General features: G+C 37.0%; 1 protein-coding gene across 1 annotated transcript in view; it reads left to right on the forward strand.

Moving 5' to 3' along the window:
* The window catches only part of LOC126369114 (uncharacterized), a 51779-nt gene that overhangs the window by 18109 nt on the left and 15813 nt on the right, over positions 1–17857 (forward strand). Inside the window, exons 24-35 of the mRNA XM_050013407.1 lie at positions 782–905; positions 1269–1463; positions 2760–2819; positions 3178–3412; positions 4194–4241; positions 5527–5678; positions 6433–6552; positions 7163–7378; positions 13129–13203; positions 13557–13749; positions 14362–14463; positions 14927–15048. Of these exons, the coding sequence (XP_049869364.1) occupies positions 782–905; positions 1269–1463; positions 2760–2819; positions 3178–3412; positions 4194–4241; positions 5527–5678; positions 6433–6552; positions 7163–7378; positions 13129–13203; positions 13557–13749; positions 14362–14463; positions 14927–15048 (1642 nt within the window). The remainder of the gene's footprint in view (positions 1–781; positions 906–1268; positions 1464–2759; positions 2820–3177; positions 3413–4193; positions 4242–5526; positions 5679–6432; positions 6553–7162; positions 7379–13128; positions 13204–13556; positions 13750–14361; positions 14464–14926; positions 15049–17857) is intronic.

The following is a 17857-nucleotide window of genomic DNA, read 5'->3' on the forward strand; positions in this document are numbered from 1 at the left end:
GATAGCCCCTCAAAGTTCCCGACACGCACTGGTCGAAGTCTTGTTTGGAGTTGTAAGCCATGTGAAGTGTGGATAGACAAGTTTTCTATAGGAAACGAAAATAGAAGAGTTTTGTTTGAAGTACTTTGTAGAAGTTTGGTAAAAGTTTGAAATTAAAATAGGAAAAAGAAGCACGTACTAGATTTACTGTAGGTATTGTCTGAGTTTATAATGAAATTGACACCATATTCATTACTAATGCGATATTATTTGTGTGTTTGTATAATATACAGGTGTTAGTGACATCGTAACGAAAACTTTTAGGGTGATTCAGGCCATGATTCTGAGTTGATATCAAGTGGAATTTTCCGTCGCAAAAGTATAGAATTTAAAATAATTAAAAAAAAAAACAAAATACATGAATTTTGCGACGGAAAATTCCACTTGGCACTAACTCCGAATCATGGTCTGAATCATCCTCGTGAGTATTCGTTACGATGTCACTAACACCATGTATAAATAATTGAGTTTCTCAGTTCCACAGTTATATAGGTACTTACTTGCCTTTAGTACACTGATTCCAAAGTATTAAAATCATCATTATTGTCGATCTAATCACCATCATTATTGCCATTTTACGTTTTTTATCAATTATCTCGTCGCGACAATGATAATCATAAATCGTCTGAAACTAACAGACCTGGGAGGCCTATGATGATGGATGAAATCATTATTATTCATCAGCTTTATATACAATCAGCACTTTGTTCATTATTATCATGATATTGTATTTTTGTTTCAGATATTGTAGGTACATTTTTCTACCAGGTTGCATTACTCCCCACGGTATGTTTTTAAAGGTGTGGTGTGCTCTGCGTGTGGCTTTTGCTGTATACTACATGATAATTATACCCTATAATATTTCTGTGAGTATCATAATATCAATTTCAACAGTTTTTCCTCAATTTTGGTGGCGAATTTTCATCTTATGTTTTCGTGAAACTTATATGGCGATATGGAAAAGGATAGTTCTACCTACGACGAGCTACAAGAGTCTTAAGAATATGTTAAATATCTTTGGAAGCGGTACCACCAAAATTGAAAACCGTCCACCAAAATTGAAAACGACCACCAAAATTGAAAACTGGCCACCAACATTGTTTTTTTTTTACTTGTTGTAGATTTGCTTGGATCTTTCACTTTCTACTGAACTAGAACTAAAGGACAACAAAATATAGTATTAAAGGAACTGTAAACGTGTGTACCTTTAACGAGGAACTTTGTTTCAGATACATTACCAGCGGCATACTTGTTCTTATAACTATACGGATTTATTTCTTTACGTGGACATTATTGTGATGTCTTACGTTGCATATTACAACGAAAAGTCGCTGCTGATAGCACACCCCTTATTAACTACGAAACAATACTTGAAGACAACGTTTTTGTTTGATGTTTTGTCAATTTTCCCCTTTGAGCTACTGGTAGGTGTTATTTTGTAACCTTATATTATGCATTATAATGTATTTCTCGTATTTTCTAGTGTGTCTTTAGACGGGTTGAAGTCGTTCACGTCCGCAGCTTTACCAACTACCTAATTATGTACTGTAGCTATCACAGAGTCCTCATCATCTCCCTAGCATTATCCCGTTCTTCACGAGGTCCGCTTACCTAACTTAAAGATTTGAAAGGTCCAGTTTTTACCGAAGCGATTGCTTGTCTGACCTTCCAGGTCACATATATCCGAAAATGCATTTCTCGGGAATGTGGGTCCCCTCACGATGTTTTCCTTCACGTGATAATCATTCATGATCTAAACATGAATTCGAATTCAAATTCGACCATCATCGGTTTAGGTCTGTACTGGATTCGAACCTGCGACCTCAAAGTGAGAGGCAAGCTTTCTACCAACTGGGCTACCACGACTCTCATATATAGAGAAATGCCGCGAAAGCATAGCCGGCGACACAGAAATATGCACAAAACGAGCATATTACATAAGGCAACGATCGTGTTATAAGACATTCCACATTATTAATTGCTGGTATAGAAAGAAAGAAACAAACATTTATTACCCCCAGACACCACAGATACAGACAGACAGGTATATAACGTTGAAGACAGGACAGAAACCACACGGAAATCAATAAGTACACAGAAAAAAAACCAAAACAAAAAAAAACAAACCAAAATCATAAAAACAACAATAATAAAAGTAAGCATCCTAAATGCAACGCACTGACGGCCCGATCATCTGCTGTGGCGTCCGGAATAAAAGGACCTCGCTCGCTCAGCATACGTCGCGGCGTAAGCCACGACCCTGGTATTCTGCGGGCCCTGCCGCGTGAGGCCACGGACATCGCGGTATATATGGTAATGGTATCGCGCGACCACAACTAGCGCTTGAGTTAGTACGCAACAAGCGGCAGGTAAATCGATGTAGCGGTCCAGACAGTGTCTTGGTGCGGCCGCTTCACACGACGATGTGAGTTAACGGGTGACATGCAGACTCGTCTATTTTAGTATCTCCTTTATTTCTATGATCTGTGGTAACTAAATGATCGAGAGCTAACTGCATTAAAATAATTATTGATTTGTGTCGATTTCCAACATGAACAACATTTTTACAGTCAGTCATACCGCTTCGGCAGTCTTGATATTATTATTTTTACAACTATTTTAAATTTATTTATGTGCGGTATGTTTTGACTTCTTAGAAACATCAAATAGTACACGAAAATATAAATTGGATGTAATTATTATTCTCAAATTATTTTCAGTTCCGATTTGTGAATGATCAAATCGATCAAGATATTTGCAGAATTAATCGGCTTCTTCTAGTAAGTATTATTGGATCGTTTAAAATATGAAAATAAATGTACTTAGATAATGCATATTCTAACTTAATACTTACGTCTATTTTACCTATTTTTATTTTACCTTATCAAGTTTCGACACAGGGATTAAGTCTTTTTTTCTAACATATCACCAACAGGTTCATCATATCTATCTTAGGAATTCTTATCTTTCTTATATATCGTCGTTGCCAATTTAAAAGCTCTTATGTGTTGCTCTTACCCAATTTCTCTTTTGTCAGGATCGAATAGTATTTTTCTCCTAAAACATTCAATACAAACAAATGAACGTAAAATTAAATATCAATAAATGATTCAAACACAACATGTTGATTGTTTGCAGGTGCAGAGAATATCAGGAGCGTTCTCATACTGGCAAGGCGATATAATGCAAGTCAACTTTGTTATGGTTATGTTGAAGCATCTACCACTTGTGATAACATTGGTGAACCTGATGACAGCAGTCATCTTCATGAACTCATGTACATCGATTACATTACCGAATGATTCGACGATCTATGTCCGCTGTGACAGGGCCCTCACCAATATGTACTCAGAATATGATCTTGGATTGCGTTGTAAGTTCTTATTAGTCGTCTTCTATCGCGTGGGTTGTGAGGTGGATTACCAACCTCATCAACTCTGGTGTCAGGGATATTATTGAGTCGCCGAAGGCCCCTGATATGGCTCATTAACGACTACTTCTTATTCTTCTACTACTAGTTGTGGTCCACCTCGTAGTCCACTCTGGAGGTCTACTTAGCAAATAGCCGAATTCTCAATATGACTAAACTAGCGGCACGCTATGATGGTAGATTTGACTTTTGTCCCGCTCATCAAGTGCTCATCCAGTTTGGTATTAATTTAAAACTTATTGACGGAGCGAATTGTGGTAGAACTTACTTTTTCTAGTCTTAACAGCCATCATAGCGTTTCGCAAATTTATAAGTTACTTTCACATTATTTTATATTACTTATAAAAATAATAAGAATGGAATTCTCTTCCTGCGTCATTGTTCCCCGTTACATAAAATTTGGGGATTTTCAAGTCAAGTGTGAATAGGCACTATTTGAGTTCGCGTGCTACCTTAGACCACATCGCTGCTTAAGTTGCTGGATCGTGGCTAAACGCACTCAATTCTTTTAATAAAAAAAATGGAGAGCAGCGTGGTGGAGTATGGTCCATACCTCCTCCGGTTGATGGGAGGCCTGTGCACTACTGGGCACTACACACACACACACACTAAACTGTGCACTACTGTGGCACCTACTATGCTGTTTATGTTATGTTAGTTTGTTTTGGAACGAAATAAAGCAGCTTTGCTCTGAACCAAAACCGTCCTTCTGTTTCAGGTGCAGTAAATGAATATCTCGTAACTTTATATTGGATATTTGCTATCTTTGTTGGTAAGCATCATTGAGTAATTTTCAACATTGTACGCTGTTGTTTCTTTAAAAAGGGGTGACAATCGGGTGTACTTTTGTACAGACATATTAGGACAAATGGTTATCTTAGGCCACTGATTGATCTTACTCGAAGTTTGTTAGCTGTGTTCGTTAACAATCTAGCACTTGTATTTTACTAAGCATCAAAACAAGAAATTACTATAGAATATGCATGAAAGTAATAAACAAACGTGATAAAATGTAAACTTAATATTACGTTAATTACACTAGCCAACTACTCAGACTACTAGGGTACTATTGAGAGGCGGAGGACAGGAGTCCTAGTATGGCTTTGTAATATACTACTCTGGGCGCCATCCCACTTGCGTCAGACAGAGTACTGTGGGGCGGAAGACAAGAGGGAAACCACTGCCCTATTTTTCCCTAAAAAAGTAGCATGGAAAATGCTGCACCGACAAGAGCGTGGCTCTTAAATTGATGATGATGATGACAGTAGGCAAGGCACTAGGACTAGGCTAGGTATTAACGCCATTTAAATTATAACGGTTTTCTTAATTAAAATTCATAAGTAATCAATTTCGTCAGTTTGCATTGTCTGTCTTTAGTAATCAGAATTTAATAATTTATCTTTGCCCTAGGATACTATCCCATTGGGTACCTAGTTTCCTACGTCAAAGATAAATTATGAAATTCTGATTACTAAATAAAGACAAGATCTAAAGGTGACGAAAAACGTTTTCTTTTTCCTATTTAATTTATTTATGAGTTTTGATAAGGAAACATTTAATAATTAGTGGGACGTTTTGTCATGTTTTTCTATGACGTCACATGTTGCTCTTTTATACAAATTCCATAGTAATTTCGTGTTTTGATGTTTAGTAAAAAGTAACTGATTCGACTAGTAACAGCCTCCGTGGTCTAGTGGTTAGAGCGTGAGCGTGAGTCTAGATCTGGAGGTCTGGGTTCGATTCCCGATGGGGACATTGTCGAAATCACTTTGTAAGACTGTCCTTTGTTTGGTAAGGACTTTTCAGGCTTGAATTGCCTGATTGACCGAAAAAGTAAGATGATTCCGTGCTTCGGAGGGCACGTTAAGCCGTTGGTCCCGGCTATTAGCCGCAAAAATATCTCCACCAACCCGCAGTGGAGCAGCGTGGTAGAGTATGCTCCATACCCCGCCGGTTGATCGAGGGGAGGCCTGTGCCCAGCAGTGGGGCGTATATAGGCTGTTTATGTAACTGATTCGACTAGTTGGAAAGTACCCTATTGTTGTTTTGTTTGTCAGGGTGTGGTTGTACCGCTGCATCCATCACAACAGCAATGGATTTGGTGTTGATAACCGTTTTAAGGATCACTGGCTTCCTCTATTTCGCTTTCATGTTCGGCTATATTTCATCCACAAGAACATCCACGTCAAAGTCATTGCTTGAGCATAATGTAAGTTCCGTAGACACGCCTAGTCAAATTGCAATCGTTTCGATATCTCAACTCGCTAACGTATATCTCGCGCGAATCAAGAGGCCCTTGCAAGCATGTATTGTCATTGGCGTAAGGTGTTCATTTAATTCAGCCGGATTATTATGTTCCCGATTTTACACATCGAAACGTTGACAACTTGGTTAGGCCCTCAAGAAGGTTTCCTTTTCCTTTGTATTTACCATTACATTTTTCAAGTAGTCAGCTTACATAAATAATCTTCTTATAACAAAATAAAAATAAAATAACAATAGTGCATACAGGGATAATCGCCGGTTGGTGTCACACCACATTTAGAGTAAATTGTCTTAAGGGTCCTCTACGTGTTGGCTTCGGTCCCACGCCTTCCAAAAGTCCGTGAATCCATCGGGCCGAGATATTGTAACGACAAACAATAATATTTTTTGATAAATAATCTGAAGAACTAACTGACAGTGCACTCAGTGAGTGCACTTTTGCTCATTGCCTGTACATACAATAGTAAAATATTATAGATGACAATGATAATGGGTACAAATCTATTGAATAATATCCAATAACGTTACATAGTAAGGCAGAACTTATATTAAACAAAGTATAAGTATTCGCGGTAATTTGTACAGTTCGTGGTGAGAGCGCAAACGTAACGGTACAACTTTCGTCGTTAAAAATATTAGGTAGAACCACCAGTTATAGTGAGATATATCAGTTTTAATGAGATATTTTGGTCGTGTAGGAAAATACGAAGGATTTGGAAAACTTTTTATATCAACAGAATGTTGATCCGAATCTTACAACGAAAACGATCAAGTACTTTGAATATGTGTGGAAGAGAACAAACGGGAGTAAGCCTCAGGTATTTGTCCATTATTTAACTTTTATTTTGTATTTTATTTTTTGACGAGACTTATCGTAGATTTGTCGGAAATGGCATTAACTTGCGTTTTTATATAAAAAGTAGACAAACAGGTAGGGGTGAATTCTAGATTACGATGTAAAAATGTGTGTCAGCGTACAAATATCCTTGAATTTTCTATATTTTCGCAACAGGATTGTATAGGTATTCGAAAATGTAAATTATGATAATTATGTAGCAGCCCTCTGCGCTCACCATTTACCCGGCCATGCTTTTAATGCCGTCTGTGGCACCTCTACGATAAGTCACGTCGAAAAAATAATGATAAGGAGATTCATTAGAGACAGACTGAATAGCCTGATTGTCCGATAAAGTAAGACGATTCCGTGCTTTGGAAGGCGCTATGAGGCGTTGATTCGAGCTACTAGCCCAAACACCTATAGAAGAAGAATAGAAAAATATATCGTTTATTACAAAAGCCTCATCACCTCTACCAAGCCGCATTGGATTAGAGGAGTATGCGACACTCTTTTTGGTGGTTTGAGGAGAGGCCATTGCCCAGCAGTGGTGGTATATGTCAGAAACACACAGCAGGGGTGTAATGTGTCAGGAAATTTGCCGCTATCTCCACTCTGCCCTGATGGAAGACACGCTGGTGTTCATGTACGAGCGTGCTCTGCGGGAGGTGCCTCTGTTCTGCAACGTGGAGCGATCCTTCATCCGCGTCGTCACCCAGCACCTCAACGAGATGTACTTCCTCAAAGGAGACACTGTTGTTCAGTGTCGTGACCTGCAACAGAACATCTACATCATCTATAAAGGAAAGGTGAGGAAAGATAATACAATATTGTTTAATATATGCATACATATATAAGATCACGCTTATTTTCCGGCAGAGACCACGAAATTCCTTACAACTATCCTGACACAACATCACTTCCTCCATTCTCATCAAAGAATTCATGGATGCTCGCCGGTTTAGAGTACTCTTATCCTGGTCTTTAATGCATATGGAAGACATGATATAACTTATTCTCAATACGACAATGAAAGTAGAAGTAAAATGCCAGTCTTTAGCAACAGCTAAAGGCGTTATAGCATACTAGTTTGTTTGACTTGTTAATGCGTTTGGCATTTTACAACTAGATAGGTGTGATATACCCAGCGACTTAGGATGGATAAATATTTGAAGATTTAAATCGGGGACATAAATATATGTTAACAAGAAACTCGCATCAAATGACCAAGACAATGATGTCACTAGCATTATCCCGTTTCTCACGAGGTCCACTTACTTAACCTAAAGATTTTACAGGTCTTACTTTAGCAGAAGCGACTGCCTGTCAATGAAACTAGGAGGTTAAATGGCCACATCGAAGCAATTCATCTAAGCAAGTAATATTGCTATTTCAGGTTTAAGAAAATTTATTCTCATAAGAATTTTACAATTCACTTACATGAGAAACTTAAAAATATTTTAATATAAGTAATATATGTTTGAGACAAGCGTACGAATTACAATATTTCTATTTTCTACTATAAAAAATAAAACGAGGTAGGTAGTTGACGAATAATTTGCATGAGGTGTTATTGTGCGAAGCGTTATAGGCACTACTCATTCAACGAGCAAAGCACACGGATCTAGTGCGAACTGGAAGTGCCGAGCGTAGTTGCGTCGGAGATGGATTAGATAGATAAAAATATATTTTATTAGTTACAAGTATGGTTAGTTAATTTATATGTATATATGTGTGTGTATATAATTTTAGCTTTACTTTAATTTGCCATTTACTTTATTAGTAGGTATGATTACCAACCTCATCAACCCTGGTGTCAGGGTTACTACTGAGCAGCCAAAGGCCCCTGGCATGGTTCATGTAACGACTACTTACTTACTTAACGTGCCTTCCGAAGCACGGATCATCTTACTTTTGGAAAATCAGGTGATGAGTGTGCAATGTCCTAACCAAAACAGGGATCACAAAGTGTTTAGTTATAGTCAAATTAGCTAGTCTTACAAAACGTCAAAACTAAAAATTGCTATGGAATTTGTATGGAATCACAAAACTATGTCGTCTTAACAACTATGTGAAAAATATAGTATATACCTTACTAAAGCTGGTTTTTGCATTTGGAGAATAAGCCGATGCTCCCTAGGACAAGAAAATGGTTTAATAGTTTAAGACCTATCTTTATTTAAAAAGCAGCATTTCATAGTCTATCTGTGACCCACACAACTACCCAAGTTAGTCAGGTGATATTTCAGTAATCGTTTAAATGTAAGCATGCTTTTGGCTCCTTTAATATCTTTAGGCAATTTATTATATAGGTCTACACTTTGATAGGTTATGTTATTTATTCCGTAATTAGTCCGTGGGCGCGGCAACATTAAGTTGTCTGCCGATCTTAACTGATGCCTGGTTTGTATTTGACTTTTTTTCGTGAAAGTTATTGTAGTATGTATATCTTTCATTAAAATTTTTCTTATTAATATACAGGTATAGAATCGAAATGTCTGTGCAATATTCATTAGTTTTGTTTTTTTGTATAGAATGTCAGTGGAAGTCAGATAGTCGTAGTTGAACAACACTTTTATCAATTTATTTTGTGCAATTTGTATAGCTCTAATGTTTGTTTTGGCAGCTGATCCCCATAATTCAATCAAGTAATCTATGTGTGGTTTAACAAGTGAGTTGTAGATCGTGTATCGTACATTTAATGGTAGACATCTAATAATGCCACGAAGTGCTCCAGTGAGTGATGTTAATTTGGATTTTACATTTTTAATATGTGATTTCCATGTTAAGCGATCATCTAGCGTTAGACCTAAGTACTTTTCACTGTCTGTTCTAGCAATTACTATATTGTTAAGTTTTAAAGGTAGAAAGTCAGGTATTTTTTTATTTTTGGCTCGAAAAATTACGTAATGTGTTTTAGCTGCATTTACAGTGAGGAGATTACACTGGAACCAGATATTAAGAACATCCAAGTCTCCTTGGGCATCTGTAATTATAGAATCAATTTTGTGTCCAAAGTAGAATAAACTGGTGTCGTCGGCATATAGTGACAATTTTCCTTTCAGGTCAAGTTTGCAGATGTTATTTATGTAAATCAAGAACAGTAAAGGTCCCAAAATCGACCCTTGTGGGACACCGAATATAATTGGTTTTGGGCTACTTTTTGATTCTGCAATCTTAACAACTTGTTGGCGATTGTAAAGATAGGATTTAAGAATATTATGAGCAGTACCAGTAATAGCAATGTCATTTAGCTTATTTAACAAAATCTCATGGCTCACGGTGTCAAAGGCCTTCTTAAGGTCAATAAAAATTCCCAAAGCAATTTTTCTTTGGTCTATACTGTTCTTGATTTCGGTTACAAGGTCTACCGTCGCAGATAAGGTGTTTGATTTACTCCTAAAGCCATATTGCCTTTCATAGAGAAAATTGATTCTATCTAGGTGTTCTTCTAGACGGCTGTAAATAATCTTTTCATATATCTTAGAAACAACAGGTAGCACTGAGATGGGGCGGTAGTTACCTGGATCTGAACGACTACCAGATTTATAAATAGGCGTTATCTTAGCAATTTTGAGGCTGTCCGGAAATACACCTTGCTCTAAACAATTATTTACGCACCGACTAAACTCTTCAGATATTAGGTTTTTCACACACTTTAGTGATTTTGTGGTGATTCCATCCAAACCAGCACTAACATTCGGGTCTAAATTATCAATTATTTTAGTAATTTCCGTAGGTGTTGTGAGTCTAAAAGACGATAATGTGTTTCCAGCTAGATCAGTGTGGTTTGCCGTGGTAAGCACTTTGTTATTATGATACTGAGCAGGTATCGCTTGAGCCAATATGGCCCCAACGGACGAAAAGAAACTGTTAAATTGTTCACTCATTTTTTGAACATCTGTAATAGGGACGTCGTTGACTATCAATTTTGCTGGAATAGAAACCTTTTTGATTTTGTTCTTAGACAGGTCATTAATCAAAGCCCACATCTTGATTGGTTTGTTTACACAGTTGGAGAATTGTTTCCGGTAATATTGACTTTTTGTTCTCTGTATATTTTCAGCTACTAAATTTCTTTCCTTTAAAAATTCTTTTTCCACTTCTTTGTTGTTAGGGTTTGTTTTATATTTATTCCATAAGGTATTTTTGTGATTTATTTTGTCCAAAATGTTTTTGTTGATCCAATCTTGTTTTGGTGGATTAAGAAACTTGATTTTGTTTATTTTAGATTGTTTAATTGCTTGTATCAATTTCTCTTCCAGGACCATATAGCTATCATTGTTCTCGTTCTGTGCTTCGGTATACTCCATTGATTTATACAGTTTTTCGTAATCAATTGCTTCATACTCTGATTTTTTCAGTATATTTGGTTGGCATTTTCGTATCTCTAAGTATATTTGCTTATGATCCGACATCGACGAGTCTACAATAGCTAGGTGAAACTGGTTTTCTTTCAGGTTCGTGATTGCATGGTCTATTAACGTTTTTGTGGATGTTGTTTGTCGTGTGCAATATTCTATATCTATTTTGTTTAGGATTCTGTAGCCTCCCTCTTCTAATGTATCCATGTAATCGCTTACGTAATCATCCTTCGGTTTTAATAGGTTAAAGTTGAAATCTCCCATCAATATGCCTCGCTTTCTCTTATTTAATTGGACGGCAAATGTTTCCAAGAAATTGACGGCACTGGTACGACCAGGCTTATAAACGCCTCCAATGTCAACTGAAAATTTTTCTAGGTGCACCCAGATAAAGTGATTATCATTGATGGTTAACTCTTCAACAAGGTAGTGTTTCAGATTGTCATTTACCAATATCGATACTCCTCCCCACGCCCAGGCCTATTGTTATAATGATGTGTATATCCTTGTAGCTGAAACAGTTTTGCCTGGTCTTCGGACGAAAACCAGGTTTCCGTTAAAATTATAATATGAATTGTAGTACATAATGCCTGTAACACACATTGCAGTTCGTCAAATTTACCACGTTTTACTATACTACGGGCATTGGCGTAGAACATTTTTAAAGATTTCATTGTAGTTGTAATGTCGTTATATCTATTGGTGACTTGGTATGTAACATCTTCTACATCTAACTCTTTGATACTTGAGGATTGGACTTTTTTGATACCTCTTCTTTTATAATTCTTGGTATACCTTTATTATACTTTATGCGCAAATTTTCCTCGCCATCTGAAGTCCTTCGGATCAGTTCATCCTTTAGTTTTTTGTAGTGAGTTTGCTGAGATGGTGTTTGATCGGCAAAAATTTTTATATTATTGTTTCCTAAAGTTGCTCTGTTACGGAGAATATTGACAGCTACTTCTTGGGACTGGAAACATATCTTTATGGAGCGGTTCACCCCGGCTTTATACTTGCCAATACGCATAGTTCTGACAGGAGACGGGCAGTCTGCAGAAACTGCTTTGATAATTTTTAATACTTCATTTTTGTCCGAGTCCTGGCGTGCTTTTGCATCAGTAGACTGGCCTTCAGGTATGCCGCTAATTATGATATTTTTGCGTCTATGATCCCTCTCATGTATTTCATTAATGATTTCTTCGTAGCTATTTTTTGGCTCCAATTCGCCACCATGAGTTTTTAGGATTTGCACATCTTTCTCAAGCACTTCAACTTTTTTATTAGTCTTTTGAGCAGAGGTGGTTAAGATTTCCATTTTATACTTAATCTCGTTTTGTTCTTTGACAAGATTCGTAACCCTCTGCTCAGTTTTCTTCATAGTGGATTGTATATCCGACATTTGTTCTTTTATAACAGCGATGTCTCCTTTTATCTGAGCTGCGTTTTGTTCTTGAGCGCTAGTAGAAGTGGTTAGTAAGGACATCATTTCCGAAATTTGTTGTTTTAATTCTTGGAATTTAGAGTTAGAGTTATCTATGTCTTCAAGATATTTGCGTTTATTGCGGTGAGTGACCAGAGAAATCTCGGGAGATGCCACATTTTGTTCGGCATTATGAGTACTAAGGTTTGGCTGTGAACCGCTACGCCCAATTGGCGAGCCACTTCCAGTAAGTGGTTGCTGCATCTTGTATATCTGTGTCGTTGAATGACTATATCAGCTTAGCAAATGCGTTGGTGACGAAGCGAGATATAAAATAAGAGGTTGTTCTGTTTACCCGAGGGGGTGAAGAGCAGGTACGTTCCTCGATGGTTAGGCGCACGCAGTAGGAAAGTCACAAGTTAGCTTAACACAACTATTCAAATAAGATACCTAACAGTTAGTTGTTAGGTTCGAAAATCACTAACGAGACTTAAAAGTATTTTAGAGAAATACTGGTAACACGTCTGCTTCGCACGCTTGCCAGTGCAAAACTTTTATTTGACATTTGTTTGCAATTCGATCTTACTTTTTTGGATGAATTGTTTGGAGGTGGCCTTTTTAACTTGTTTTTAACCCGCCTGATCTGAAATATACAGCATAACCAAACACAGTATGTACCTGAAATATACTGTATATGTCATAAACATATATGTGACATCGCTTAGCCAATTTGGTTTTTACCCAAGATATTGTAATTTTTGTATAATTTCAACAGGTGGACGTTCTCAATTCCTACAACGAGATGGTCTCCTGCATGGGCCCGGGAGGAATGTTTGGAAACTTCTCTGGAGTAAGTGTTTTGTTCTTGATGCGCTAGTTCTGCAATAATAAATATGATCTATGCTTTAAGCTGTTGATACCAGATATTAACATAAATATACAGTTGTTACGTGAGTCATATTAGAGGCCTTTGACGATTAATAATAACCCTGAGGCCAGAGTTGATGAGATCAGTCACTGACCTCACAATCCACATTAAAAAAAGAAGATTATTATTGATAAAAAACAGAAAGATCTGTTTGCTGTTGATTTATAATAAACTTCTTCTCTAATGCAGATTGTGATAATCTTCTTGAGATCAGGTAGCAGATGAAAATTAAAGTGATGACAATACATAATAATTTAAAATCCATATTTTTTCAGAAAGCCTTATCGTGCTCCGAAGTTGCTATTTACGCTAGTAGGAGCCTGGATCTGCTAGTATTACCTAGTCAAACATTTTTCAATCTGATCAAGTATTATCCAAAAATCCAGGGACCTTTACAAAAGGCTTTCACAGTTTCTAAAGATTACATTATGCCGATATCCGTAGATACTGACGGGGGTTCGTCGAATGGTAAGTAACTTACTTTCTAAATACCAAGAAAGATCAGCTTTGTATACTCGTATAAGGTTTTGATACTTTTGAGTCATATAATTGACTTATAGTTTTGTACATATAATATATAGGGTGTTATGCTGGAATGTCCTCAACAAACTCGATGATTTAGTGGTAAGAGCATTCGTCTCTCAATTCTGGAGGTTCGGGGTTAAATTCCTGGTAAGAACAATATAAAAAAATCCTAATTTAGTTATCACCTAATTGTCCGAAGAATAAGATACTTATCGAGCTTCGAAGTATATAAAGCCGAAGTGATAAGATGTATGTCAGAGGCCTTTGGCGACTCAAAACTATTTTTAACTTACCTTTGACCTTACGAGAATAAGCTGCCACAATATAATTCAAGTGAAGGAGTTTGGAGGGTGGCGGAGCCTTCCTTGACATTATAACTATATGAGGTTTAAGCCAGGAGCTTACCTACTTACTGAAGTAAGTTCATAGCCAATAATAGCCATGTCACGCCTTGGGCGGTTCAAAAATAGAACCCTCATATCAGGGTTGGTGAGGTTGGTTATCAAACCCACCACATACACGAAAAAGAAGAATACCAAATTCTTAATGTTACAGATGAATCAGAAGGCGATGAAGACAGATCAGGATCATTATCGAACGTATCGGGATTCACAAACAGGAGCGGGTCTATCAGCGATGGATTCTCGAAATACGACAGTAAGAGTCTAAGTTTAATGTTGGCCTACGTCTACTAACTATTATGTGTCTATTTATGCAGAATTATATTCAGTGACCATTCTGGTAGACTTTTTATCTGCTTTAATGAGGACGAGTTGCGTGAAAACAGGGCCTTGAAAACAATTTTCATGTTTAACTGTGTTATTATTAAAACTATCGTGTACCTACATGTTTCTTTGTTGTCCCCTTCATCTTTCCGCCCTTCACGGTTTTTGGCGAAATGCCACCTAACTGTAAGTGTAATAATAATAATATTTATTAATTCAGTTATTAATACTTATATTTTATTGTTCGTTTAGACTGAAATAATTAAGAAAGAAAAATGCATTTTTGTCCAATGTGTCAGCTTTTCACAATCAAGCTTACCAGCTAGGGTCTTCAGGATATTGTTAGGGCTGCCACGCAAACGGTCCAAAAATGAAATAATAATTTTACTTTACAGATATTTCCCATTCGGCATCCCAATCTGATTTAAGCCAAGCGAAGTCAGCTTCGAGTATGTCCACATTCCATAGTTATATGCACATCTCCAATCTATTGAGACCAGGATCATTCTTATATCAGGTTTGAAAATATCTCTCATCATTTTTTTATTTTTTTTTTATTTTTATGTTTATTGAGAAAACCAACAGCATTATAAAAACATATTTAACAACACTTATTATCTAAACTTAAGCTATTTATAGGTTTCCCTAGAGTTCTGGAACATATCGAGGGTTGAAAGGCAAATGGGTTTAAGCGACATTTTGTGAACTTTACAGGAGAGTCATTTAAAGTTTTATTTTTTCGAAAAAAAATCATATAAAAAAAACTACTGAATCAAAAGTGTTCAAAATGCTAAGAATTATTTTAAATTAAACGTTGCACAATTCTGTATTTATTTGGTTTGAAAAACACATCAGTTATAGATTTTAGAAGTCGCTTAATACAAAATGCCTCAATTGAACTAAATTACAGTTGAAGGAAAAACGGTTGATATCCACTAGAGCCAAATATTAGCTACAAGCAAAATGCTTTAAGAGACCTCTCACTTATTAGTTTGACTAAAGCTAAATGAGTTAAACGACTTCTTAAAAAAAGAAGACTAGAGGCAAATCAGCTTAACCTCCATAAAAGGTTATATGACAGGGAAGGAAAATATCTTAAGTGACCATCCGCTACTAATTTCAATTGTATGAAATCCAAATATTAGTAAGATCGGAAATAAAGTCGGTCCTTAAGCCGTTTTTCCTGGGAGAGATTTTAGTCGGGCAAGGCATTTACAGATATTTATACCTTACAATATTAGGAAAAATCACGGCGGATATAATGAGTAAATCGATTCCATTAAGAAACAGGATCTAGAATATAACCATAAAGATTGTTACACATGCTTAATTCGACTTTTTAAGTATATGGTAAACCGCGTATGATGGCGGATGACAGATGACTGTCACCAACTGAATGCGGGCAATAAAAGAAACAAATAGCTTTGAAAAAGTCTTAAAATATGCTTATACTCTGTGCCGAGTTTAATCTCACTATGACAACCTGTTTCCGATTTACTGAAAAATTTAAGACCACGTGTCTGAATGCAAGTTCCAAGCACTGGCTCCTACTAGATGGTACGCGGTACTAGGACAGACTGCAGTGAAGTACTGATTGCTCTCATATTAAGAGGCGACCAGGGGTGGATAGATCAGCGACTTGTTTGATCAAAATTTCTGTTACATTTGCGCCTAAGACCTCCACTTCGAGCTGGCCATAAGATACCGTCGAAGTTGACAAACAATAACAGAACTCGATCATGCTTTTAAAGCCGAGATACGTCGGACATCGCAGCAGACACATCTGTCGATGAGATAATATAGATGATAATAATAATAAATAGATGGTGTTCCTTTGCCGAGCATTTTTATAGCTGTGCTCTGCTCTACCAAAGTTATTGGTTGGTAAACCAGATCGCAAAACTAAGATTGGTGTGATGGTTCTAACGTGAAAATCAGCTCGTGGGGAACTACAGGCGGGCTTTTCTGTCACCATATGTCTCAAAAACAAATGCCAGGTGGAATAAGCTTGTGAAATTCAGCTCTATGCTGATTCCTATCAATCCAGTTCCGGTAGATTTTCGACAGCTTCAAGACTGTTTTCGGCCACAAACTTTGAAGAGAGTTTTAATCTACAACAAGGAAAATACCCAACGCCTCACTGATCAGAAAGACTTATTAGCAGCGCTTTGGACATATTTTTACGATGTCTTAAATCCCAATAGTAATACCAGTGACTTGTTTGTTACAACATATCGGTCGAGTTTGTTACAACAAGGTCGGTTTCGCTTAAGATCTAGCGGCACCCCCGACCTTTGAAGAACTTCTTACCGCGCTAAGAAAGATGACGAATACCAACACATCAAAAATACCATCTGAACTGTATAATATGCCTATACATTAATAACTGGTTATACAAACTCATCCTGAAGATATGGGAGTCAGCTGCTGGAATGATTTTAGCCTTCTTCCTCTTTGCGAGTCGATGGCGATCGATATTAAATTTTAGCCTTAACGTTATTCTATCCCGTGATGCAGAAAAGGTACTTCCGGAAACCCAATGATGATTTTGTCCGGACAAAGATATGGGGGTACGGTTTTGTTATTAAACAGATTCAGGCCAAAAGGCTTGAACAACATCGGCCTTTGTTATCTGCTGCGTGAGGCTTCACGCGGCTTGTGGATTGCTCTAAAGAAAACAGATTGTCCTGAAAAGTTATGACTTATCCTGATACGACAATATCATGACGACATGATGACGACAGTTTGATTTAGAAGTAACTTTTCACAGCTATGCGTCGTTACCTACAGCGCGAAACAATGCTATGTCATAACACATGGAGCCATGGTTCCTAGTCTATTCATAAGTGATATATCATAAGTGGGATACTCTGTGGAATTGTTATTTATAGCTTAATTGAAATTAAGGCTAAAATGAATAAGATCATTTTTGATCTCTCACGTCTCACATCTATGCGTCAGTTAACCAAACTTGCCGAGGAATGGCCGATTCAATTAAGTCACACACCAGAATATTTATAGTTTTGTGCAAAACCCTTTTAAAATAACCATCCAGAGGATGCTCCGGGGATGTAGCTTCTTCCAATGTTGCTTTAAAGGGCGCTGAGCTGGAGGAAGTTTCAAAATTAAAATATTTGGGTTCTCAATTTAATATGAAATGACTCCAAAGTCATCGGAGTTGCCAGCCCAGATAACAGGTGCGGTGGCAGCCTTTGGAAAACTTAAAATATAAAATTTGTACACACAAATTCTCAGCGGCGTACTTGATACGTAACACTTTAAATGTCTAAGGTCCATCCTTCGCATAAAGCGGCAAGATGGTTTTC

Source organism: Pectinophora gossypiella, chromosome 8 (assembly GCF_024362695.1).
Source record: "Pectinophora gossypiella chromosome 8, ilPecGoss1.1, whole genome shotgun sequence".
NCBI lineage: Eukaryota > Metazoa > Arthropoda > Insecta > Lepidoptera > Gelechiidae > Pectinophora > Pectinophora gossypiella.